General features: G+C 38.3%; 1 protein-coding gene across 1 annotated transcript in view; it reads right to left on the bottom strand.

Moving 5' to 3' along the window:
• Positions 1-9,537: 9,537 nt before the first annotated feature.
• Positions 9,538-27,515, bottom strand: part of PGM2L1 (phosphoglucomutase 2 like 1) — a 65,306-nt gene continuing 47,328 nt past the window's right edge. The window contains exons 7-15 of the mRNA XM_044752496.2: positions 27,067-27,260; positions 26,020-26,209; positions 25,605-25,702; positions 24,534-24,714; positions 22,690-22,783; positions 22,239-22,368; positions 21,834-22,023; positions 18,849-18,982; positions 9,538-11,182 (exon numbers count right to left, since the gene is read on the bottom strand). Coding sequence (XP_044608431.2) covers positions 11,080-11,182; positions 18,849-18,982; positions 21,834-22,023; positions 22,239-22,368; positions 22,690-22,783; positions 24,534-24,714; positions 25,605-25,702; positions 26,020-26,209; positions 27,067-27,260 — 1,314 coding nt within the window. The 3' untranslated portion in view covers positions 9,538-11,079. The remainder of the gene's footprint in view (positions 11,183-18,848; positions 18,983-21,833; positions 22,024-22,238; positions 22,369-22,689; positions 22,784-24,533; positions 24,715-25,604; positions 25,703-26,019; positions 26,210-27,066; positions 27,261-27,515) is intronic.

Here is a 27,515-nt window from a genome sequence, read left to right as displayed (position 1 = left end):
GAAGTGGCATGCCATCACTTCTGCCAGGCAGGGATTGTGGGGGCCCTCATGGAGGCTGGCTACCATATTGTTCAAAGTCTCCCAGCTAGAAATTAGTAGAAAGGGGATTTGAAACTAGGCACCCCAACATCAGAATCTGTGTCCTTTTTTCTTCTTTCTTTTTTTTTTTTTTGAGGAAGATCAGCCCTGAGCTAATATCTGCTGCCAAACCTCCTCTTTTTGCTGAGGAAGATTGGCCCTGAGCTAACATCCGTGCCCATCTTCCTCTACTTTATATGTGGGACGCCTACCACAGCATGGCTTGTCAAGCAGTGCCATGTCCGCACCCGGGATCCGAACCGGCGAACCCCGGGCTGCCGAGAAGCGGAACGTGCGCACTTAACTGCTGTGCCACCGAGCCGGCCCCCAGAATCTGTGTTCTTAACTACTACAGGGTAAAGAAAAAAAGAGGGGATAAGTTTTATGTATACTGTACAATGAAACTCCACAATAACTGAATTAGTTGACAACTACAGCTGGATCTCAAATACTGGCTGGACTAAAATTACTGGAGGGGAGGGCAAAGCTCAGTAGGTAAATCACAAGACAACCCCAACTCTGAAAACTGGAAAGTAGAGGATGGGCTCCCAGTGTTCCCAGTTTTCTACTGAGCCAGTCTCCCCAGACCAACTGACTAAATGACTGTCAACTAAGCAGGCAAGTTCCAGAATCCTTGCTGCCATCCCAAAGTCTCAGCCAGTCTTAGAACCAGGAATTGTTTCCAGGTGGTGCTAAGCTACAGTCAGGGCTGGACAGATCTAGATGGCACAACCGAACTCCCAGAACTCCAGGCTAGCTCCATTGCTCTAGTACAGTAGGCCCCCCTTATCCACGGGAGATACGTCCCAAGATCCGCAGTAGATGCCTGAAAGCTCGGGTGCTACCGAGCCCAGTATATACTGTTTTTTCCCATACATACATACCTATGATGTTTAGTTTATACATTAGGCAGAGTAAGAGATTAACAATAACTAACAATAAAATAGGAGAATTATAATAATATACTGTAATAAAAGTTAGGTGAATGTGGTTTCTCTCTCTCTCAAAATATCTTACTGTACCATACTCATCCTTCTTGTGATGCTGTGAGATGATACAACGTCTATGTGATGAGATGAGGTGAGCGAAGGACACAGGCACTGTGGTGCATTGTTTTCAGTCTGTGGTTGACCATGGGTAGCTGAAATCACAGAAAGGCAAACTGCATATAAGGGGAGAGTACTGTAATCATATGACTCCATATTTTATGCAGTTTTAATAGAAAAAAATATCCTCGCCTCCATCTTGTGGCATTAAGAAGGGATTTTCATGCATTAGGAAGCAAAATTGGCAGCACCAGGTGCTTAACTCAGTGTGGGGGAAGGACAGGGAGGGAGAAGAAATAAAGAATGATGACTCACGAAGACAGTCCACACAGGAGAAGGAGCAAGCTTGGTGGCATTGGTGGGGGTAGTCAAGGGTGAGAAAGAAAAAGCTTAGGCCTGGACGACTTAAGTTTGAAGTGTTCTGGGACGACATCCGGGCAGAAGTGACTTGAAAACCGTTGGATGCGTGGCACTGAAGCTTAGAAGGAAGGTCTGGGCTAAAAACATAGACCTGGAGGTCATCAGCTTTAGAGCGATAGTTGGTACTTTGGGCATTTCACCCAGAGAGAGTGTGTAAAATCTGAAGTGCCATTGGCTGAGACCAGAAACCTATTACCCAGCCTCCCCAGGATGCTTCTTCTTGCGTTCTTCTTGCTGTCTCCTGTGTCTGCAGGGACTTTCCTCTTTTCTCTGCCTGAAACATGCCTGCTCTTCCTTCAAGGCTCCACTCTAGTCCCATCAATTCTTTCGAGCCCTTCCTGGATCCCGCACAGTTGCCCCTCTCTACTCCTGCACTGTTCTATACTTACCCCCATGACAGCACTTAATATTGCACTGTAATTGTTTTTGTCTTCTTAAAGGTGTGGGTTTCATTTTATCAACTTGTTACTCACTGTCCTACTCCTAGAGGGTTAGTAAATATTTATACAGAAGAAAGAAGGGACTACCAGTCAGGAGACCTGAGTATTAGTCCCAGGTTTGCCACTGATCTGCTCTGTGACTCAGGGGATCACTTCTCTCTGTCCTTTGTTTTCTCCTGAATAGAAGTAGGGAGGGCCCCTTCTGGTTGAAGACTAAGATTCATTGAATGAATTTCAACCAGCCATCCTCAGGTCGTGGGGGAGAAAGCAGCAGATTGGGAATAAGATGACTTGGGTTCTGCAGAAGTCCACTTTGTGGACGCTAGTGGATCCCCAACCCAACTCTCAGGCTTCCCGAACTGTAAAGAGAAATGCTTCATTGAACCTGGGTTCCTTCCAGAGCAGAGGTTCTGAGTTCATTTCAGGGGACACGGATCCCTGTCCACCAGGGGGAAGCATGCATATGTGGGAATGGTGACCAACTGGAAAAAGCTCTGATCAAGTTGCAGTTTTATTTTTTCTGCCCTTGCTTCCTGCCCACAAGGGAATACATTTCTTCTACCCCTCCCCCACTCCAGCTTTCCCTATTTAGCCTCAGGTTGTTTTTTTTTCTCTCCAGCTTACGATTTGGCTGCAGCCGAAGTCCGGCCGGAAGCCCTCTGGCAAGCCTCAAGTACTCCTGCTTCCCAGTCTTCACTCATCTATTTCTTCTGCTTTGAGTTGAGTGTACTCATATACCATGTGTGCCCCCCCCCTTTATTTATTCACAGCCTACTTGCCTTTAAAAACTCAGCTCAAATTCCAATTCAGTTCATTTCAGCCGAACCTTTATTTTTTTCTGAGGGCTCATTCTCTGCTTGGCTCAGTTCTGGGCACCGGGGATGGTGCACTGAGTCAGCCAATTCCAGCCCTCGGGAGCTCACAATGGGCTGGGAGAGTCCAACACATAGATCATTTCCTCATGGTGTGGGAAGTGCTGTAAGAGAGGTCAGCGAAGGCAGCTATGGCGGACAGAGCTGGGCCCCTGCCCGGCGGCATGGTGGGTGGGACGGGCAGGAAAGGCTTTTTGGAAGGGATGGTGCTTGAATTGAGGGTAAGAGGAGGAGTTGTTTGCAAAATGAAGAGGTGTCAAGAAGTGTGCTGCAGGCAGAGCCCCCACCCCGCCATGCGTGTGTGTTGTGCTACCTCCATGTCAGGTAGAAATTCCACCTTTTTCTACTCAGGGCTGCCACCACCATTTCTAGGGTATTATATTAACTCTGGCTCCTGCTCTTTGAAAACTGCCCAGAGAGTGACTGGGAAGGTGAGGGGAACCTAAAATCAGTCATATAAGGAACAGTAGATAAATTACGCATATTTAGACTGAAGAGAAAAGACTGGGTAAAAAGGAAATGGATTTTTATATAACACTGAGTTCCCAAGGGCAGGAGGCAACTTCAGCTGAACACAAGAAAGAACTCTCCACTGGCCTTTCTTCGAAAGAGAACAACGTGTCTTGGCAAGTTGTCACTGGACAGGTTCAAATATATATCCCCATTTGGCAGTCATACTGTAGAAAATGATGAGAGTTGGGTAAGACGACCTTTAAAATTCTTTCCATGGGTGGAGTCTCTCATACCACGCCCCACCTCCACCATGGTCTCTTAGAGACCTTCTGCTGAAAGCTTTCCCTGACTTTCAGCACCTGCTGATTGAAGTCCAAGCTCCACAGCACAGCACACAGGGCCCTCACCCACCTCTTCACTCACATCCCCGCTCACAACATGGCAATACCAAACCACTTATGCTTCTCTGAGCACTCACGCTGTGTTCTGTGCTTAGGATGCCCTCCCTCTTTGCCCAGCACTTACTTACTCTCAACACTTTGCTCTCGCACTCTAGTGGGCGTTTGTCACCTTTCGTGTGCACCATAATTTCCGTTTGGTCAATTAACTCTCTCCCACTGCGTCTTGATGGAAGGGTAACTGCAGGGGCCTACCTCCTACTACTATTCAGAAGGAAGCTGAGGGGGTCAAGTCCTCCCCTTAGCGTCTCTAGTTTCAGCTAGGAGGCAGGCATGTGACCGAAGTCCAGCCAACTGGGCTTTCTCTCCAGGTGCTTTGAATCCAAAGACATAAGGAATAGATAGAGGTGATCTGGTGGTTGGGGGCAGGGGGAACAGTGTCCTGAACAGGCTGTTCCAGCATAACATGGTTGCTGTGGTTTTTCTTCCTACTTCTGAGTCTTCTGGAGTGCTCTTGGTTCCTACATATTTCCAGGTCAATAAATATTTATAAAATGAATAAATGAAGTAGAGGGATAAGGGTCAAAGACTTAATTTAACACAAATTACATACAAGGTTAGACCATTTAATGATTAGAACCAGAGGGAAAGAGATGGAAATAAACAGGAGAATGGTTACATCACTAAACAGAAATGAGGGAGTGCTAGTTTAGGGAGGAGAGGGAAGAAGGATAGGGAATAAAATATTTTTATTATAATCTCTTCTCCAAGACATCTCCATTTATATACACATCAACTCTCCTCCTGTGGGGATGATAACAGTCCTATTATGATTTTAGGTTGAGTCAGCTCCTGGTCCCTGTTTAGGTGGGTAAAGGTGGGTCTCAGGCCAACGGCTATGTCCTTATCTTTAGAGAATCTTCAATTTAAAGAACTTGTCAAACAGCACATATCCAGTGGCAGGAGAAATCAAAGATGACTTGGAGGTTTCAAACCAGGAGGATATGGGGCCACTAAGAGAAGGCAGGAAGAAAATGCTGAGCTGGAAATTTCAGCAGGATGTGGGTAGAGAGGATGCGGAGGCAGCAAGAAGTAGGTGTTGCCTGGATGAGATGTTGAAAAACAGGTTTATAAATCTCTAAGGCTGGTAGTATCGCTACTGCATACTTCTCATCACATGCAACTTACTCTGTGCAAACGCAGAATCAAGAATTTGGTGTTTTACTTCTGCAGGCAGAAATATGAGATGGGTCCATTCACTCAATAAGTATTTACTGGGCACGTACTATGTGCCATGCAAGGTTCTAGGCAGTGGTAAATTGGTTAGAAAGCTACACTCACGGAGACAGATAATACTACTACTTAAAATTATTTGTTCACTTGTTTATGTGCTATGAACAATACAATAGAGTTAGGGGTAAGGATGGGGTTAGCATGGTTCTCAGAATCTTCAATGTAGAAGGTGATAAAATGACCTTGTAGAATGCCACTCTCATCAGAGGAAGCCAGGCAATGGAGACCAGGACTACAGAGTCATAACAACCCTGGAAACTCACTCCATGATCACTACTGTGTCACAGAGATACAGTTGTTACTTTGAGGGATTTTCAAACCTTTAACTTTTTATTATGTTAGCTGATGCTAACATGGGCAAATTAGGTCAAGTGAAGGAAAGAAAGAGAAAAATAAAACAAAGAACTTTAATATTAGCTCTTTCTTCTGGGACTTCTGATGAATCAATCAAGAAATATTTACTGAATAATGAGCTAGAATATTCATTTAGGCTTAAAGAAGATTCCAGGGTACGCCATGTATATATTTCAAGAACATGTTCAGTTTGCATAGCAAACTTTACAAACTACACATTATCTACAATAATAAAAATTACGCAGAAACTCATGCCTATGAAGAGACCTGTTTATTACTGATAACACTTCATTTGGCTAAAACCACAAGAAATTCACACACAAATACTTAAAGTGCAAATTCTCACAGGCAGTACTTATGATACATCCTGGTGTTTTTGTAGGGAAAAATGAGCAGATGTTGACAGAAACTATTAAAACAAGGGCACAATTTTGAACTACTGTTACACACTCAGAAAAGAAATTCATTCTTAACTGCACATATTTTATCTGGCATATTCAATGATGTATACAAAGAATTTATTTTAGCCTTTAACAAGAAGGCCTCACCACATACAGATGCAGACTCTTGCTTGAGTGGCTCTTCTAAGATACAGATGAATCATAATACTGGACAAAAATATACCAATAGTATCAAATCAGTTGTGACTCACTGGAAGGCAGTGCGAGTGCTCAACGTGGCACTTACACTAGTGATGTGAAGTCCACATAGACACCTGCTGAGTCTCCTTGGCCAATATCTTGCTTGGAGTGTAAAATACTAGGCGTTGTAGACAATTTCTAAATAGGAATATGCTCTGCCCTCTTCAAAGAAACTGAGTATTGAAGGGTATGCGTGCTCAATTAACATTGCATATTATTGATTTCAGGAATGAGAATTGTTTTAAAAACTGAATTAGAAATTGTTTCTGATCGTGTCTTAAACTATTTGCTTCTTTAAAATAAAATCCCTTAATTCCTACTGTCACCAACTAAGCACTCCCTAACAGGCACTACACTCGGTAGTACAGAGGTGAAAAATGACAAATCATCACCCCTGCTCTCAGGGAGCCGACAGCCAGGTGCTCCTTCTTAGTCAGGGAGTGCCATGAATTACAGAACACACTGGCCGCCACCTCTGACTATATCCTAAGATTCAGCGGTAACATAACTGTTCCAGGTCAGTTTAATTTGGCAAGAACACTTTCAAAGATCAGCTTCTAAAGGGCAATGAGTATCCTAGATATGGTCTCTGTTTATATTTCTCACACTAAAGTCAGCGTGTGCACCCCTGGGAGATGCAGCAACTGAGGGGGACTGGGGGGAGAAAACTGAGAGGCCACGTGATAAACACAGTGCTCCTTCCTGGGAGCACCAGTCCGTGAAGATTGAAGGAATCGTTTTTATATTAAAGCAGTTTTATTATGGAGAATGCACAATTCACTTACATTTTTAAGACAGAACATGAAATTTCATGATTAGTAGGCTGCTTCTGATTTTGCTCTCAGGCCCCTTCCCCCACATATTCATGCTCCTCCACTTCAGGGTTATGCTGGTGGAAAAATGTGAGAAGCAAACTTTAGATATGTCACTTTGCCCTCCTCTTGGCCACTTTATGCATTCTTATATGTTCTCTTTTCCAAGTACATAGTTTTGAGTTAACAAAGAGGAAAGATGGGGTAATGACTGTAACAGTATGGTGAATATTTTAAAGTAACCAATGGCAAACACGAACATTGTTTCCAACTAGAAGTAAAGTCATGCTATGTAAAGAGTCAGACAAAAAGAGAGTCTCTTCTTTCCACTGAGACTTCTCATGGCTCATGGTAAGATGCTATGAGGGACAAAGGTGAAAAAAGATTTCCTCAAATCTTGTGCTTTGGATGCTCAAAGTACAAGGAAACCTGAAATAAAATCAATTGACCATCCATTTGTGTTAGTATGACTTTTTCCTCACCAGTTTCTAGAGCAATCTCAGAAAACAAGTGAATTGTAAAAGACAATAATAAATTAACACACAGTAGTATCCAGACAGACCAAAAAAAAAGGCTATGAAATAGACTTAACATTACTTCTTATAATGCCTAAATATTCTCACAATAACAAAATAACAAAAAGTCAATAAACAAACATAGTTTATGAATAAGTTTAAAGCATTCTGAATGAATACAGTTAAGATTTCTTATCAGTGAGGTAATAGGACAATAGCTTTTCACAGTAGCAGAATGTGGGAGGGCACCTAAGGGAAGAGGGAGGTAGAGAGAAAAAGGCATAAAATAAATTTGTCCAAGAGGAATTTGGATTTTTCAAGCATCACAAACATCAATGGAAAACATGTGAAAAAAGTACCAATAGCAGCAGTTCATAGAACAATGAAATTCTCCATTGAACTCCAGCTAATATCTTTGTTGCATCAACTCTAGAAGCAATCTTCTTAAGAAACAGGTGGTCTATTTCCTATATAAAGATATTCCAAAGTATCCAATCTCTTATAACCTCTATGAAGTTACTGAAGTAACTACATCCTGCAGAAGTTACTACATCCAAATAAGAATACCTAATATTTAAAACAAACCCCACAAATATCCTATAATGCTTATACATTCTTCAAGATGAACAAAATCATGTTCAAGTCTCAATTTGCCAAGTTAAATTAAAAATACTATCAAGCAGGGCTTTATGCAGTGAATAAAGACTGCACTCATGCATCTACTACTCACCATATACAAAAACTGTCCTGGGAGCTAAGTTTTTCTAGATATGAAGTGAAACTCAAATGTTACTTTCAGTGCTCTTTATGACATCATCTTTGTTCCAACCTGAGTTAAAAAAAAAAGTATTGGAAGGAACCTTACAAATCCATTTAGTATATAAACATTTAAAATTTTTATTTTATTTTTTTAAAAAGATCACTATTCCCTCTTATTCTGTCCTCACTGGAGATGAAGAACAGTTTGTCATACTATTTCTCACTTTGAGTCCCTCAATAAAAGACTCAAGTAATAAGTTAACACTTACTAAACTATCTCTACAGCTTTCCCCCTCCAGAGTTAAATGATCTTAATTCTTCAAGCTTTTTCTCAGCAGTCTTACTTCCCAACTTATATTTTATTTCTTCTTATTTCTGCTATATCCTCCCCTCCCCAGTTCCCATACAATCCTAAAACACAACATCCTAGCAGGAATTGAATCAGTAAGAGGGGTACTTGTCTCACCTCCTAAAACTTGGCCTGTTTTTAGTGGTGCTAATAAAGGTAAACAGAAGGGTCACTATCTGCACATAATAACAAATAAACACAAGTAAACAACTTGCCCATAGCCAGTTTATTCCTTACTTTGAGGATGGTAAGTTTGCCCTTCACAAGAAGCATCTCCTTTGCCACCTTATTGACCTTTCTATTGTTTGTTAATTTCTACTGTTTATTTCTAATGTATGCTTTGATCTTGCCCCACTAACTCTTTCTTTTTCCCCAAAGCTCTAGAAAATCCCAGCTTTGATCTACACCTCAATGAGAATGCATTCATTTCCATGATATCGTTTATAAAGAAAAAGATAAACAACGTAGAGCCCATGGCTGAGACCCACTGGCCAGCACTTCTGTCTCTCCTGGTTAGGCTACTGAATTTATCCTGTTAGGCAAGTGTATATCTATGCTGTCAAGTTCACGTTAAATATCATGCTCAGCCAGATTCGAGAGCTTGGCTAGAATCAAATAATTTCCTAAACATTGTTAATTTTAGCTGGATTTTTAAATTTTTGTGGTAAGAATCCAAGCTTTACTAACTTTTCACCTTGATTCAGATGACTTAAATGTTGTATTACATTAACGCACTCAGAACTGTTCTCTTTATGATAGAACGACAATCGTGACATGGCTTTAGTGATTATGAATGGGCTATCATATCATTTTAGCTCCACTTTGTTCGTCAGTCACTGAAACACAGATACTAAAACCAAATATACATATTTTATATATATATATATATATATAGCATTGTTCACACCTCTTTGTAGAATATAGGCCATTTACTAAATTACAATCTACATTCCTAAAAGCAAATTAAGCAAAAAATTCTACACATTTCTTCTTCAGTGCAAAGCCTCTGAAAACAAACTCATTCAGAAATACATTTAGCTAGCTATTATCTACAGCCATACAAGATCCAGCTATAAGAGAGTAAGCAACGAACAAATTAACAATAGTGGCAATACAATAATTTGAAAATTATATTTGGATTATATAGGTTCAACCAAATGTTAGCTGATAGTTGCAACAAACCAAACCGTGATTTAATACATATTCTAATCAGTTCAAATTGTGTATTATTATGATATTTTAGGAAGTAAATTCTCTAGTACCAGTTATCTCCCATAGGCAATTTGTTTAGAATAATTACACGCCAAGGCCTTGTTACTGTTACCTTTTAGCTATACTTCATGTGTTTAAGCTTTCGGTGAGCTACGCAGGACAAGATACACTTGAAGAGATTAAACAGCACTCCCCTATTATGTTTTTCTTAGAAGACTGCAGAATCAACCAAAGTGACCTTCCAAATTCTTTTTTCCATATTAAAAAAGATAAATAGTACTCTTGTGATCAGAAATTCTATAGAAGCCAGAAAGGTGTCAGGATAAACTGGACCTTAGTTTTAAAACACGTAGTTTTAGTGTTTCATAACACCCAAAACCTGGAGGTTTTATTTCTTAGTAAAATTAGCATTCCTTCATCTGATAAAGGAATAAATCTACTTATAAAAATGTAATTCAAAAGTTAAACTTTTAAATAAATTCAGAGCTCCTTTTTCAGTTCAGATTTTTTTCTTTACTTAAAGGCTGTGAGAACTGACAATTCTAACAGGAAGATCCTTAAATACAGTTATGTTGAGCCTGTTATTATTAAGATTTTTATTTACATTCATAAGATTTTAAAATCAGCAAACCTATTTGATACAGAGGGAAAGCACCTATCCAGTTTGGAAGATTTTCCTTAACTGTCTTAAAACTAACTGATTCAATTATATTCAATGCAGGAACACTGTTTCAGTTCACCCATACCCTGAGAAGGCACCAAGAAATCTGCTAAGAACAAAGCCTTTGGGAGCGTTGCCACTATTGTTTTATGTTCAGTAAACGTCAGAATTTTAAATACATACAATAAATTTACACTGCACCAAGAGCACCCAAAACAGGTGCTGAAACCACATAATGAAACATCCATTCTAAGCTAGAAATGCTAAATACCCTATTTCAAATACTCCAATTTGTAAGTTAATACCTGTGATGTAACAATGACACTTTTCCACAGTATTCTGGGAGCAATGCCATTTTCTTGCCAATTTTATGGATTAATTTCCTTAACCAACTCTACAATTATATAACATTTATCTGCTTTCTTTTAAAACCATGCTATACACAATTACAAGAATACAGAACTAAGCTTAATCACACTTTAATAAGAACACTCACTTTTGTAATGTTTTGTTTCTGTTAAACGTGTTACCATAATACTTTTAATGTAATGACTTTTGTTCAAGATTATGAAAACATTTGAATAATTTCTCTCCAGACCACTTCATTTCAAATTTACACAGTTTGTTTAGTCAGCCAACCAAAAAGAAAGACTATAAAAGCAAACAGATACTTGGCCAGATAAAATAGAGAGAAAGCTAACATGAGTTCAAATGCATGGAGTCCTTGGTAGTCCTGTTCCATACGCCAGTGCAAAGTAATGATGTCCTGGTGGGCACTAAACAGAACGCCAGATCAGGCCATTTTTGCTGGGCTCAAGAAAATTCTCAATCAAAGCCTCAATGAGTTTCTTCAGTTCCTCTTCTAGTAAGGCAGTGTCACTGAGGAGAAAGATTGAGAGTTTAGAAATTATTCTCATAGCCTTAAAATTTGCTTACATTGTTATGACTTTTTAAGAGGGCCTATACCTGATGGGATGACTAAGCAACTGGTAAACGAAAGAGAAATTCATTCAGTTAAAACAAAACAAAACAGGAGAAAGAACTAACACAGGTGGAGCAAAATGGCGGGGTGAGCTGACCCGGGATTCTCTCCCCTCCAAAATACAACAAAAGATTGGAAGAACTGAATTTCAGAGAATAAACATAATGCCAGCTCGTTAGAGACCTACAATACCAAGAAGGTGGAGATCATAAACCCTACTTACAGCCTCGGAGGCGCTGGAATGGTAGGAGAGAACATCGCTCCCTCCCCTAGAGTCTGCGATCCCTGTGGCGCGGGTTGGGAAGGAGCAGGGGAGGGGCTGCACGACCGGGGGATCATCCAGGATTCCTGCCCTGGTTCAGTGGAAACCCGCTGACGGGGGGAAGCTTCCGTCTGCGTGGACCCCATAAACAAAGGGCCTTGGGAGACCAGAGAACAGAACTGATCTGAACCCAGAGCAGCGTGTGTAACAGCCCCTCCCCCCCCCCGCCCCCACAAAGCCAGTGGGCGCAGCCATCTTGTCCCAAGGCGGAGAGCTCACAACACGTGGCTCTCGACCCCCATCTAGTGGCGACAGGCTGTAACTGCAACCAAATTCTACCACCATGCGAAAAAACCCGCTCCTCTACCATCCAGCAATTTACAAAAGCCCCAGACCAGAAGGAAAACAATAAAAACACAGAATTAAGTCCTGAGGACTTGGAATTAGGTAAACTAAGTGATAATGAGTTTAGAGCAGCTATAATCAAAAAACTCAATGAGGTAGAGAGAAAGATAGAGAAACAAGCCGAGTTCTGGAGTTACTTCACAAAAGAGTTTGAAATGATAAAGAAGAATCAAACAGAATTACTTGAGATGAAAAACACAATGGACCAGATAAAACAGAATACGGATTCCCTGAATGCCCGTGTAGACACCATAGAAGAGCAGAGTAACATAATTGAAGATAGACAGGCTGAATGGCTCCAGACAGAGGAAGAAAGAGAACTAAGAATTTAAAAAAAACGAGGAAAATCTCCGAGAGATAATGGATTCAATGAGGAGTAAGAACATAAGGATCATAGGAATTCCCAAGAATATGGAAAAGGAAAATGGAGCAGAAAGTGTGCTTAACGAAATTATTGAAGAGAACTTCCCAAATCTAGGGATCGACGGAGAAATGTGTGTAGAGGAGGGTTTTAGATCTCCTAGATTTGTCAATATAAAAAGAGCTACCCCAAGGCACATAGTAGTAAAATTGGCAAAAAGGAAAGATAAGGAAAAAATACTCAGGGAAGTAAGAAAAAAAAAAGAGAATAACCTATAAAGGAGCCCCTATCAGACTGTCAGCGGATTTCTCTACAGAAACCCTACAAGCTAGGAGAGAATGGAGTGACATATTCAAAGCTTTAAAGGATAAAAATCTTCAGCCAAGAATACTCTATCCAGCAAGAATTTCCTTCAGATATGAGGGAGAAATTAAATCTTTTCCAGTCAAACAAAAGTTAAGGGAATTTGTAACCAAAAGCCCTCCATTAAAAGAAATCCTCAAGAAGACTCTCATACCTGAAAAAAGAAAAAAAGGGAGAAAGGGGACACAATCCACAGACTAGGGAGACCAATGGATAGAACCAGAACAGGATAGCAATTATTCAATTATAGCATTAGGGTAAAGGTAAGGAAACTACCAAAGCAAGGACGATCTTATCACTCTAACTACAAATTAATAAGATGAGTTGGAATAAAAAATGAAAATAATTATTTAGGAGGGGAAGAGCAAAGTGTCTAAATCAGTATTGGTCAAGTAAGTAAGAGACCACCAGAGAATAGACTATATTATACACGAGATTCTAAATACAAACTTCAAGGTAGACACTAAAATAAAGTACAGAACAGAGTCACAAATCATAAATAAGGAAAAATCCAAGAAACCCAGCATAAGAAATCGCAGTATTACATGGGTAGTCTAAAGCAAACAGGAAAAGAAATGCAGGAAAACAAGATAATGAGCGACAGACTGACAGCATTAAGTCCACATGCATCAATAATCACTCTCAATGTGAACGGATCGAACTCTCCAATAAAAAGACACAGAGTGGCAAAATGGATTAAAGAACATGATCCAACGATTTGTTGCCTCCAGGAAACACACCTCAGCCCCAAGGACAAACACAGATTCAGGGTGAAGGGGTGGAGGACAATACTTCAAGCAAATAGCAAGGAAAAAAAGGCAGGTGTTGCAATTCTTATATCAGACCAAGTGGATTTCAAAATAAGACAGGTAAAGAGAGACACAGAGGGACAATATGTAATGATCAAAGGGACACTTCATCAAGAAGAAATAACACTTATAAATATCTATGCACCCAAGACAGGAGCACCAAGATTCATAAAGCAGCTATTAACAGACGTAAAGGAAAATGTTAAAAACAACACAATAATAGTAGGGGACCTCAACACCCCACTCACATCAACTGAGAGATCATCCAGACAGAAAATCAACAAGGAAACAGTGGAGCTAAATGAAAAACTAAAACAATTGGACTTAATCAACATATATACATCACTTCACCCTGAAAGAGCTGAATACACATTCTTCTCAAGTGCACATGGAACATTCTCAAGGATAGACCATATGTTGGGAAACAAGGCAAGCCTCTACAAATTTAAAAAAATTGAAATAATAACAAGCATCTTCTCTGATCATAGTGCTATAAGGCTAGAAATTAATTACAAGAAAAAAGCTGAGAAAGGCACAAAGATGTGGAAACTAAACAACACACTACTGAACAAGCAATGGATCATTGAAGAAATTAAAGAAGAAATCAAAAAATACCTGGAAACAAATGAAAATGATAGCATGCCATACCAACTCATATGGGATACAGCAAAAGCTGTATTAAGAGGAAAATTCATCGCAACACAGGCACATCTTAACAAACAAGAAAAATCCCAAATAAGCAACCTTAAAGCACACCTAACTGAACTAGAGAAAAAAGAACAAATGAAGCCCAAAGTCAGCAGATGGAGAGAAATAATAAAAATCAGAGCAGAAATAAATACTATTGAAACGAAAAAGGCAGTAGAAAGGATCAATGAGACAAAGAGCTGCTTTTTGAGAAGATAAATAAAATTGACAAACCCCAAGCCAGACTTACAAAGAAAAAAAGGGAGAAAGCTCAAATAAACAAAATCAGAAATGAAAGAGGAGAAATAACAACAGACTGTGCAGAAATACAACAGATTATAAGAGAATACTACAAAAAACTATATGCCAACAGAATGGATAACCTAGAGGAAATGGATAAATTCTTGGACTCCTACAATCTCCCAACGCTCACTCAAGAAGAGGTAGACAATTTGAGTGGACCAATCACAAGGAAAGAGATTGAAACAGCAATCAAAAACATCCCAAAGAATAAAACCCCAGGACCAGATGGCTTTCCTGGGGAATTCTACCAAACTTTCAGAGAGGATTTAACACCTATCCTTTTCAAGCTATTCCAAAAAATTAGGGAAGATGGAACACTTCCTAACACATTCTATGAGGCCAACATCACGCTGATAGCAAAACCTGACAAGGACACCGCGAAAAAAGAGAACTACAGGCCAATATCACTGATGAACATAGATGCAAAAATTCTAAACAAAATTTTGGCATCCCGAATTCAGCAATTCATCAAAAGGATCATACATCATGATCAGGTGGGATTCATACCAGGGACACAGGGATGGCTCAACATCCGCAAATCAATCAACGTGATACACCACATCAACAAACTGAGGAATAAAAACCACATGATCATCTCAACAGATGCAGAGAAGGCATTTGACAAGATCCAACAGCCATTTATGATAAAAACTCTGAACAAAATGGGCATAGAAGGGAACTACCTCAACATAATAAAGGCCATATGTGACAAACCCATAGCCAACATCATACTCAATGGGCAAAAACTGAACGCCATCCCCCTGAAAACAGGAACGAGACAAGGATGCCCTCTATCACCACTCTTATTTAACCTAGTACTGGAGGTCCTGGCCAGAGCAATCAGGCAAGAAAAAGGAATAAAAGGAATCCAAATAGGGAGGGAAGAAGTGAAACTCTCGCTGTTTGCAGACGACATGATCTTATATATAGAAAACCCCAAAGAATCCATTGGAAAACTGTTAGAAGTAATCAACAACTACAGCAAAGTTGCAGGGTATAAAATCAATTTGCATAAATCAGTAGCATTTCTGTACTCCAGTAATGAACCAACAGAAAAAGAACTCAAGAACACAATACCATTCACAATCGCAACAAGAAGAATAAAATGCCTTGGGGTAAATTTAACTAAGGAAGTGAAGGACCTATATAATGAAAATTACAAGGCCTTTCTGAGAGAACTGGATGACGACATAAGGAGATGGAAAGACATTCCATGTACATGGATTGGAAGAATAAACATAGTTAAAATGTCCGTTCTACCTAAAGCAATCTACAGATTCAACGCCATCCCAATCAGAATCCCAATGACATTCTTTACAGAATTAGAACAAAGAATCCTAACATTCATATGGGGCAACAAAAGACCCTGAATTTCTAAAGCAATCCTGAGAAAAAAGAACAAAATGGGAGGCATCACAATCCCTGACTTCAAAACATACTACAAAGCTACAGTAATCAAAACAGCATGGTACTGGTACAAAAACAGGTGCGCAGATCAATGGAACAGAATTGAAAGCCCAGAAATAAAACCACACATCTATGGGCAGCTTATCTTTGACAAAGGAGCTGAGGGCATACAATGGAGAAAAGAAAGTCTTTTCAACAAATGGTGCTGGGAAAACTGGAAAGCCACATGTAAAAGAATGAAAATTGATCATTCTTTTTCACCATTCACCAAAATAAACTCAAAATGGATCAAAGACCTAAAGGTGAGACCTGAAACCATAAGGCTTCTAGAAGAAAACGTAGGCAGTACACTCTTTGACATCAGTATTAAAAGGATCTTTTCAGATACCATGCCTTCTCAGAGAAGGGAAACAATAGAAAGAATAAACAAATGGGACTTCATCAGACTAAAGAGCTTCTTCAAGGCAAATGAAAACAGGATTGAAACAAAAAAACAACCCACTAGCTGGGAAAAGATATTTGCAAGTCATATATTTGACAAAGGCTTAATATCCATAATATATAAAGAACTCTCGCAACTCAACAACAAAACATCAAACAACCCAATCAAAAAATGGGCTGGAGACATGAACAGACATTTCTCCAAAGAAGATATACGGATGGCCAATAGGCACATGAAAAGATGCTCATCATCGCTGATCATCAGGGAAATGCAAATCAAAACTACACTAAGATATCACCTTACACCCATTAGAATGACAAAAATATCTAAAACTAATAGTAACAAATGTTGGAGAGGTTGCGGAGAAAAAGGAACCCTCATACACTGCTGGTGGGAATGCAAACTGGTGCAGCCGCTATGGAAAACAGTATGGAGATTCCTCAAAAAATTAAAAATAGAACTACCATACGATCCAGCCATCCCACTACTGGGTATTTATCCAAAGAGCTTGAAGTCAGCAATACCAAAAGCCCTATGGACCCCAATGTTTACTGCAGCATTATTTACAATAGCCAAGACATGGAAGCAACCTAAGCGCCCATCAACAGATGAATGGATAAAGAAGATGTGGTACATATATACAATGGAATACTACTCAGCTGTAAAACAGAACAAAATCATTCCATTTGCAATAACATGGATGGACCTTGAGGGAATTACGTTAAGTGAAATAAGCCAGCAAGAGAAGGATAATCTGTGTATGACTCCACTCATATGAGGAATTTAAAACTATGGACTAAGAACAGTTTAGTGGATACCAGGGGAAAGGTGGGGTGGGGGGGTGGGCAAAAAGGGTGAAGTGGTGCACCTACAACATGACTGACAAACATTAATGTACACCTGAAATTTCACAAGATTGTAACCATCATTAACTCAATAAAAAAAACCCGAAAAAACAAAAAAACAAAACAAAGAGAGGGGCAATCACATACAAAAAAACACCATTATCACAAACTCATGTAGAACTGCATTAAAAGGAGTTCCTTGGTCCCTAATACATGGATGAGTTATAGGGCATCTAAAGATTTCTCCTGGGTCAGGCAATTTAATGGCTTAGAACATCAATACCAGGTATTAAGATAAAATAGCTTCCTGAAACACTTTGAAGAATAGCCAGTATAGCTATCACGGGGTGATATAGCACGTATTTCAAGTAGCAGAGGGAGGCACGGCTACAAGAATGAGATGTCTAAAAGATAAATACACACTTACAAAGACGCCCTTCAAAGTCATCACCTGATGAGCTCTTGTTGCCCAAAACATTTCTAGGACAGCCTCTTTTAAACTGCCTTCACGGTCACTTTACAAGCTACACAACAAATCAGTTTTTATTACTTTAATAATAATCCTTCATTTTTAACCAAATATAGCATTACCCAATTTGGTTTAAACTTTGTTCGTTTGTTTGGTTTAAACAACTTCAGGAGGTCTTTTCTTCCCCCAAAGGAAATAAAATCTACTCTTAAACACAAAGATTTAGGGAAATACAAAATAATGTACCTTGGGCTCTGAAGGCAATTTCAAAAAATCGCCTTCCCAAAAATATATTGATCAATGACAACATCATAGGAGGTATTACTTTTAATAAGTTTAAATGGGCTTTGAATATATTTATTAAAGTCAAGTTAATTTAGTCACAATTCATAATGTTAAAAGGAAATAAATTGGGCAGATCAAGTCAAATCATATTAGATGTAGAAAATGAATATTTGGCAATAACCAAATTATTTGTTGATCATTTCTTTATACTCATCATATACTACGTAAAACTCAGAGAGCATTCTCAGGAATATAAATTCACTAAAATTTAAAAATTCAATTCCCAAATGATGTAGCTGCTTTGAAAAACAGTCTGGCAGTTCCTAAAAAGGTTAAACATAGAACAACCATACGACCCAGAAATTCCACTCCTAGATATATATCCCAGTGAAATGAAAACATACGTCCACACGAAGACCTGTACACAAACGTCTGTAGCACCATTATTCATAATAGCCAAAATGTGGAAACAACCCAAATGTCCATCACCTCATAACTGGATTAAAAAAATGGGTATATCAATATAATGGAATATTATTGGGCCATGAAAATAAATTTTTTAAAAAAGCAATAAAGTACTGATTCATGGTACAACACAGAAACCTTGAAAACATTATGCTAAGTAAAAGATGTAAGTTACAAAGGATCACATTGTATGATTCCATTTATATGAAATGTCCAGAATAAGCAAATCTACAAGGACAGATAGTAAGTTGGTGGTTGCCTGGGGCTAAGAGGGAGGGAAGGAAATGGGTTTTCTTTATGAGGTGATGAAAATGTTCTAAAATTGATTGTAATGATACCTGCACAACCCTGAATATACTAAAAACCACTGACTTACACGCTTTAAATGGATGAACTCTATGGTATGTGAATTCTATCTCAATAAAGTTTTTATATATATATTTAAAAAGCCAATCCTCACCTCTGCTCAGGTGATGCACACATCTCTGCGTAATACTTTATCTTTGGTTCTGTCCCGCTTGTCCGAAGAGTGGCAACACAGCCATTGTGGAAAGTAAATGTAATCATTTGGCTGTTTTTACTCACAGGCAGCACCTAGGCACAATTGTAACAACACCTTAATTGCACTTGGTACCTTTTTCATTTCAAGAGTTGTAAAATACATTCCCCTTATATAAGGTATCTAAGGTAGTCAAATTCAGTCAAAAACAGAAAGTAGAAGGGTGGTTGGCAAGGGCTGGGGGGAGGGAGGAATAGGGAAGTGTTTAACGGGTAGAGTGTTTCATTTTAGCAAGATGAGAAAGTTCTGGAGATCCTCTGCACGACAATGTGACCATAGTTAACACTACTGAACCATACATTTAAAAATGATTAAGGTGGGAAATTTTATGTTCTGTGTTTTTCACCACAATTAAAAATAAAAAATATTTTAAAAAGAACTATAAAATACAAAAGAAGATTAAACACAAAATAATTCATAAATATACCATTTACTGAACATTTATAATAGTACAGGCATTAGGTTATATACTTTACATACATGAGCTCTGGGCCTCATCAATACTCCCACAAAGCAAGTATTACTGCCAATTTACGGACAAGACTCAGAGTAAACGACCCATGCAAGGTAACCAGCTGAGTGGCAGAGCAAGAAGCTGAAACCATGTCTGTCTGTATCCAGGTCCAAACTGCCTCTACATTTGCGAAAGTGCTTTACAATTTCAAAGCTCTTTCACAGACAGTTTATCAATAGTCTCCAAAGCAATGTGCACATGTCCTAGAGGACAGGCAAAATAATCCACGTGGCACAAAAAATTTTTTATGTTTTTTACCTACACATTAAAAAAAGAAATGAAGCTTTCCTGACATTGAAGATGAATGGACACCGGCACTCTTCCTAGACGACAGAGCAGTCTGTGAAGGGATCTTGAGGGAACGGTGGGGGTTGTACTAGGACACAGGGGTTGACAGGGGTGCCTTCCCTGAGGCATCCCGAGCCTGGTCCTCTCCTTCAGATGCCTCTCTCGGTCAGGGGTACTATTCTACAGTAACTGCTTAAGACAGAGACCTTCCTCCCCTCTTTTTCACTCACAGACCATCAGCTGGCAAGTCCTGCATATTCTATCCTGTATTTAACTCCACTTTGTCCAGTCTCTCCATCACGACTGCTACTTTATTAAATGCAGGCTCCCATCGTCTATCATCTCAATTACTGAAATAGCATGCTAACTGACCTTCCTGCCTGGAAGCTTGCCCCCTCCACCAACTCACTGTACATGTCATTCTTCCTCACACTCCATACTACAGTTGTGGAGAACTGCTTGCGGTTCTTTGAAGGCAAACATGCCTTCTCACCTCCAGACCTAGCATTTGCTACTCCTTTTGTTCCTGAAACAGCCTCTGTTCCTCCTACATCTGGATAACTCCTACTCATACTCTACAACTCAGCTCACAAAAGTCCTCTAGAAAGTCTTCCATAAGCCCCCCAAATCTGAGTAAGGGTCTTTCCCATCCTCTTCCATGGCACCCTATGCACCCCCTGGTAGCACTTAGCATTTTGTAAAGTAATCACTGTTGACTTGTCCATTTCCCCACTAGGCTCCCGAGTGCAGAAAGAGTGCCTTTGTCATTGCTGCATCCCCAGTGTGCTTGTGCCTGTGGCACAGAAGGATTTTGATAAATGCCTGTTGAACACACAGATGGATGACAGTCTGAATATGGAGAAGAACGAACTCAGGAAGACTTTGACACTTACCATGTGATCTTAGGGGATTAATAATATCTATACTACCTGCCTTACAAAATTGTTCTAAGAATCCATGGAGAACAGATAGAAAAGCACTTTGAATAACTAATATCATAAACTTTAAAGGGAGTTAAGAGGAAAAAGAGATCACACCAAGAACTACTCTAAGCACAGCAACATTAGAGAAATAAAAAGAAAGAAAAAATTTAGTTCTTCTCTTCAAGTAGTTTACAAAGACAGAAAAACAGATCCATACATACACGCACATACACAGAATACCAACAACTGGGAACCAATATTTGTTGACTGGATGAATATACACAAAAGGAATATGGGTAGTATTCTACACGAGAAGCTGCAGATTTCCCAAAATATATTATGCCCCTTGAATCCCGAGAAAACCACAGAATAATTGTAAGTGGAAACTTAGGCTAGTAATAGTCATAACAAATAGTCATGACAGAATAAATATGATCAGCAATCCATGGCATTTGAATATTTGTTGAGCACCCACCACCTAGGCAGAAGCTTTGAGAGGCGTAAACGCTATCAGAAATGGATCTGCCATGTACAACATAGTGATAACATCAGATAGAAAGTGATAAATGACGAGAGGAAGGCACAATATATAATGAAACCTCAGGAGGAAGATATCGGACTACGGGATCTGGATGGTATGTGGAGGAGGTGACACTGACCTTAAGTATTAAATAATGGCTAAAGTATGGACCTGCAGTAGTAGGAAGAAAAGGTAGACTGAGGAAATAGCTTGAGAGAAATAGAAAAAATGTGTGTATGTAAGAAACTGTAAGTTGTTCTATCTGGCTGGAGGTGTAGGGAATAAGGTAGAAAAGGGAAGTTACAACTAGAAATATGCATAGCTTTGAAATTATAGGCTTTTAGGCTTTATTTTCAATATTATTTAGCATCATTATACATTCTCCCTCCCTCCTGCCCTTTCTCTTTCTGTCTCTCTGTCTTTCTCATTCTCCTTCCCATTTCCACAACCCTAGGGGGAAGCACACACTTGGGGCGTGATAAGGACAGACTCAAAGAGACACTTAGTGGACTTACAACTGCCCTGGAGAAAAACAATGGATCCTAGTTTCAAGAAACGCACAGGCTTGAACTTCCACTACTTCACTATAGTGTGAATTATTATAAATTGTTAAATACTTTTTTTAAAAAAAGCATACTTACTGATTTCTTATTAGGCTGGCTGCTGTCATACCCAGTGGTAACGTCCCGTATATGCAAAATAGCAAATGTTCCACAAAATTTTGGATATTCTTTTGGAGAATCAAAATTGCGAAGCCTTTCAAATATACTTTTGATGGTAGGTGGATCATAACACAAGAAATACGAAGTTTTTGAAAGATGATAACCATATCTGCACAAAGGTTTAAAGTGTTAAAATCAGATTTCAGATAACTCTTTAAAAAAGTGTATATTAAAGATAAGCCTATTATAGTATTATGAAGAAAGTGGCAGACAATTTTAGTACTTTTGAAAAAGGACTATTTCTCAAAAACAAATTTAGAAAGCTAAAAGTAGGACAAAAAAATAAAAAATTTAGCATGTGAAATTCGTAACAGTAAAACTTACTTTTCATAAATCTTAATCAGTTGCTGTGTCAATGTTATATTCACGGTTTCCAGGTAAGATGCCATCTCAGCAACAACAACGGCCGCACTCACCCCATCTTTATCCAAAACCGAAGTTCCACACAGAAAACCTGAGAATTAAAAAGATCTTTAAAAACGAGCAAAACTTAAAGCTATAATAATTTCAATAGTTTGACATTTCTTCAGAGGGACCAATGAATTTAAAAGCCTAGTAATAAATGAAACCCACTGATACCGAAGGTATTAGGGGACCTTTAAGGGTTTTTTTTTTTTTTTTCCTGATAAGAAATGCATCTACACATTTCTGAGTTCTCTGTGGTTTTTACAACTCAAAATGCAAAACCAGAAGACAAAAATTCGTCTCCATAAAATTACTACATTTAAAAAATGCTCTCATTCAAATTTCAAATATTTTAATATTTACTACATACCAATAGACTCTTCAAATGAAAAAAGGACTTCTTTCCCATTCTCCAGGAGGTTTTTTATCCTACTTCCAATCCATTTAAAACCTGGTAATGTTTCCTGAAATGCAGAAGAGGCCACTCTAGTTAAGTGACTCTCTCATAAATACATATTAGAGAAAAGCTTGTCACTAAATGCACATAACACTCTCAGAAATCTTCTGTTATGGTCTTTGTTCCACAAAGATTTACACAGTGGCAAACACACAGTCATAAAGTGCATGGATACACACAGTGCTACGACTGATGACCTACTATTTATCGAGCACACTAATAGGTGATTTATACCAAATATAATCCAGTATTTATAATTGACGATGCATATTGTCACAAAGTAACATAAATACACACGTATTATGATCATCTATTATTTATCAACCACTGTAACAGGTTCTTTACATCATTATCTTTTTTTAATGCTCACAACTGTTGCTGAAACAAGAGGCTCAGAGATTCAACAATTTGCCCCAAATTATGCTGCATATAAGAGATGGAGCCAGGATTCAATTACCCTGCTTCTCAGAAATTGTCCTTTAAACTGTGTCATAAGCACTAATATAAAAATACCCATAAAGGTTGTGATTTAGTCCTCCTGAAAAATCAAAGGCCATAAAGCTTTTTAATGATGCACTTACAACATTATCACAACATATGCTTGAACCAAGCGTGCCTTACCCTAACACGATGGCCTAAATAAAACCATCAAGAACGTTACTAAGTTCTTCTTTGATCATTAGATTTGAGGACTTGTCATCTGATGAGCTACTGTTCACTTTAAAGACACAAACTGTTTTAGAGTCAAGAGAAGGTGTGTGATACACACTGACTGTGGAGTTCATCATTACTAATATAAGATTGCTCCTTCACTGCTCTACCTTCTCACTAGGAAAAAAAAGATAAATAAAAGCCCAAAACCGCTGCCGCCCCCACCCTCCACCCCCAACAACAAAAACAAGGAAGCAAATTTATAACAATGGTCTTCGGAATCATGTTCTTTTTTCTCTTTTGTGCTCATTATACATTTTTCTTGCCGTAGATATAAAAGAGGAAAATGTTAACATTACCATAATTCAGAATCTTAGGCTTAATAAATTTTCAATTTCTTCTGTTTTGCTATTTGTATTTTAGAAAATCTGAGATTGAAAGTTCTACTTCATTAAGACAGGTACCATTTTCTTTTATTCAGCCAATTAGTGTTAAGACCTGTAGCTTGATTGTGGCTCAAGAAAAATGCCCAGAGATGACATTTTCACTGACATTTGGCAAAGATGGCAGAGGAAAAGCAACTTAAGTGGCATTAGTCCCAGCAGCTGTACAAATGGTCAGGTTAACTTCCTGAGGTTCACAAAGGTTAATGATCTGTGCTGAGAGAGTCATTATTTTTTTTTTTTGGATGTAGAATCATTAGATAAATTGGCAATTTAGAAGACTACTTAAGGTTTCTTAAGATTTGAACTTGAAGAGCCTAAACAAGCGGTCGATGACACCAGACAACTCTCTGGAGTGGAGTTTATGTGACTGATGAGGTCACAAGGAGTCAGATTTCTCAGTATGAAAACCAGATGTTGTATGGAATAACAAGCATTAATGCAAGTTTTAGAGAACATCTTATCTTAGTTTCAGAAATTCACATACTGGATGAATTTGTCTCAAGGTGTCTAAACTATCAAAAAGATTAAGCAAGTGTTAACAGAATCAGAAAAAAAGGGGGAATTATAAATGAGATCAATAAGTCAGTTTTGGTGGGAAGATGGCTTTAATTTATAGAAATAGGTTTAGAAAAGTAGCACACAGATATTAACTATTCTTACTTCAAAATGAAATCCTTCTTTAAGGGCAATCGCCTTCAGAATTTTGGAAGAGACTGTGGTGGCTAACATATAAATGTTCTTCACATCAGCATTTCTTGATTTATTTTTCCTCCAGCAATCAAACATCCACCACCCAAACAATGCTGCCAACTCGTTGCCTGTGAAAACTTTCCAATTACCACTGTAGAGAGAATGAAAATTCAAGTCAAGATCTTATAACTTCTCATGAAAACTTCTTGACCCTAAGACCTACAAATTACCATCTTCCACATAGGAAAACCCAAAAACTACTGGATGAGATTTTTGAGAAAACATTTACTATTGCTTTTCTAACTGACAAGGGGTGAGCTTAGGGTAGAAATGGTAGCAACATCTTCTGAAAAATTATTACATTGTTACTTTTACTCTCCTACTTAATGAGAAAAAGGTTATAATCTGATGTCCTTTTTAGGTAAGGACATTTGTCAAAACATTATAATAGCAAAAACACATAGCAACCCAAAGTACTAAGATTAGGAAATGACTACATTGATAAAGTAATCTGTTGGGATATTATGTCATTTAAAAAACTGATATTTAAAACAATATTTAAGGATAGAGAAAAATACTCACAATACAATATTAAGTGGAAAATAATCAAGAGATAAAACCAGGGTCAGCCCCAGTGGCCTAGTGGTTAAGTTTGACGCGCTCTGCTCTGGCGGCCTGAGTGTGGTTTCTGGGCGCAGGTCTACACCACCTGTCAGTGGCCATGCTGTAGTGGCGGCCCACATACAAAACAGAGAAAGACTGGCAACAGGTATCAGCCCAGGGCGAATCTTTCTCAGAAAAAAAAGATCTGAAACCATATCTAGTATTATCACAATTTTATAAAAACAAATATATCAAATATTTGAATAGAAAAAACATAGAAAGGAAATGTCAAAATATCAACCTAGGTGGTTATCTCTGGATAGTGGGACTTACGGGAGATTTATTTTCTTATTTTTTTATTACTTCCAACATAAGACTTAAAATCAAAAACTGCTTTTCAAAGTTTAAGCTTTTAATCAAATAACAGGTTCTACTTACTTCTCCTGAAGTTCTGCCACGGCCAGTCGGTCTGCATCAGGATCTGTGGCTAGCACGACCCGAGCATTTTCTTTCTCTGCCAGTCTCAAAGAGAGTTCCTGAAACAGTGACCCAAAAAGCTGGATTGCATTGAAAATGTGAAATTCAATGTCAATATTCCTAAATGTAGGAACGATGTTAGTGACATGAATTTTAGAAGGAATATAGTTTAGCTGAATTTAAAATAAGCCTAGAAGTAGGGATATCCGCCACAGAGATTTCAAACAAAACAGAATATACGGCTCCAATATAATCTAAAAGACGTAAACTAAAGCGGTTTCTGCTTTTGTAAGTAATCTTAGGATGGTCAATCAGTTCTATCTATTCAATGAAGTTTAATATACTACTAATAATTTAAATATAGAAAAAAAAATACCAGCACAGATTCTCCTTCTTCAGGATTTGGGCATTTAACAGTAGAAAAGTCTGGATCAGGATCTTTTTGTTCTGGTACTGGAATTGGAGGCTTAAAACCAAACACTTGAAAGGCCAACTGCACATAGTCATGTCCGACCCCATGAAAAGAGGAATGTACAAATTTCAAGGTGGTCTGTGAGTTTAATTCCCTGTAAAGGAAAGTCATCATTCAATTAATATCATAAAACTCATTACTTGTGATATAATTAAATAAGCTAAAGAAAAAGCTAAAATAAATTTCATAGGATAGGGAAAATATACTCAGCAAGCCAGGATGCTTTCTAGCAATAGTGTTAGCTATTTATGGAATAGTTACGGAAATACAGAAATAGGTAGGAAAAAAATCAAATTTTAGAGGAAATTTCCTGATCTTATACAGAGAGAATACATATATTTAACTATAATTTTTAACAGTTTTATTGAGAGGTTATTAATATACTATACAATTCATCCATTTAAAGTGTACAGTTCAATGGTTTTCACTATATTCACAGAGTTATTCAACCATAACCACAGTCAATTTTAGAACATTCTCACTACCCCAAAAAGAAACTGCACCCCATAGCCACTTCCCCCAACCCTCCCATTCCTCCTGGCCATAGGCAACCACTAACATACTTTCTGTCTGTTTCTGTCTCTACAGATTTGCCTGCTCTGGAGATTTCATATAAACAGAATCATAGAATACATGGTCCTTTGTGACTGGCTTCTTTCACTTAACATGCATAATATTTTCAAGGTTCATCCATGGTCTAGTATGTACCAGTATTTCATTTCTTTTTACTGCTGAACAATATTTCATTGTATGGATATACCACATTTTATTTATCCATTCATCAGTTGATGGATATTTGGGTTATTTCCACTTTTTGACTACTAACTACTACGAATAGTACTATGTAGCTATAAATTTAATATAATGAGCAGTTAACACTTTCTTATTCTTATTTCTTCCCTTTATTTGTTAATCTTATTCTAAGGTAATAGTATACTCCCATTTGGATACCTGTAAAAACAGATCTTTTTCAGATCTTCCATGTATCTCCTGCAAATGTCCTGCAGAGGATCTCTCTTCAGTGGGCTAGTATTCACCAAATTATCATTCCAGGAACCATGCCAGGGCTCCACACATTCTTCTATACATTTCAGAATTTCTTTATCATGAGGAGATGTGATCTGAGCACCGTTCTCCCAATAAACCTAAATGATAGGTAAATACAGCTATAAATATTTGAAATGTTGGCCAGATGTTTTCTTAGTTACAGCAGAGATATGTGACTTTAAAAAGAAGAATACCAACTTAATCAAGTAGAAAATGTCAACATGAGACTAACTCAATAAATACTAAAGGATATTGATGGCAATGATTCCACGGACTCTTCCATAAAATGATCATGTATTATTTTCTCTTTTAGAAGTATACTTTAATAACAATACATATATATACATAGTATG

The sequence above is a fragment of the Equus asinus genome, chromosome 20, assembly GCF_041296235.1.
Source record: "Equus asinus isolate D_3611 breed Donkey chromosome 20, EquAss-T2T_v2, whole genome shotgun sequence".
NCBI classification, from domain to species: domain Eukaryota; kingdom Metazoa; phylum Chordata; class Mammalia; order Perissodactyla; family Equidae; genus Equus; species Equus asinus.
Note: the sequence above shows the minus strand (reverse complement) of the source record. Positions and strands in the feature narration are given on the sequence as shown.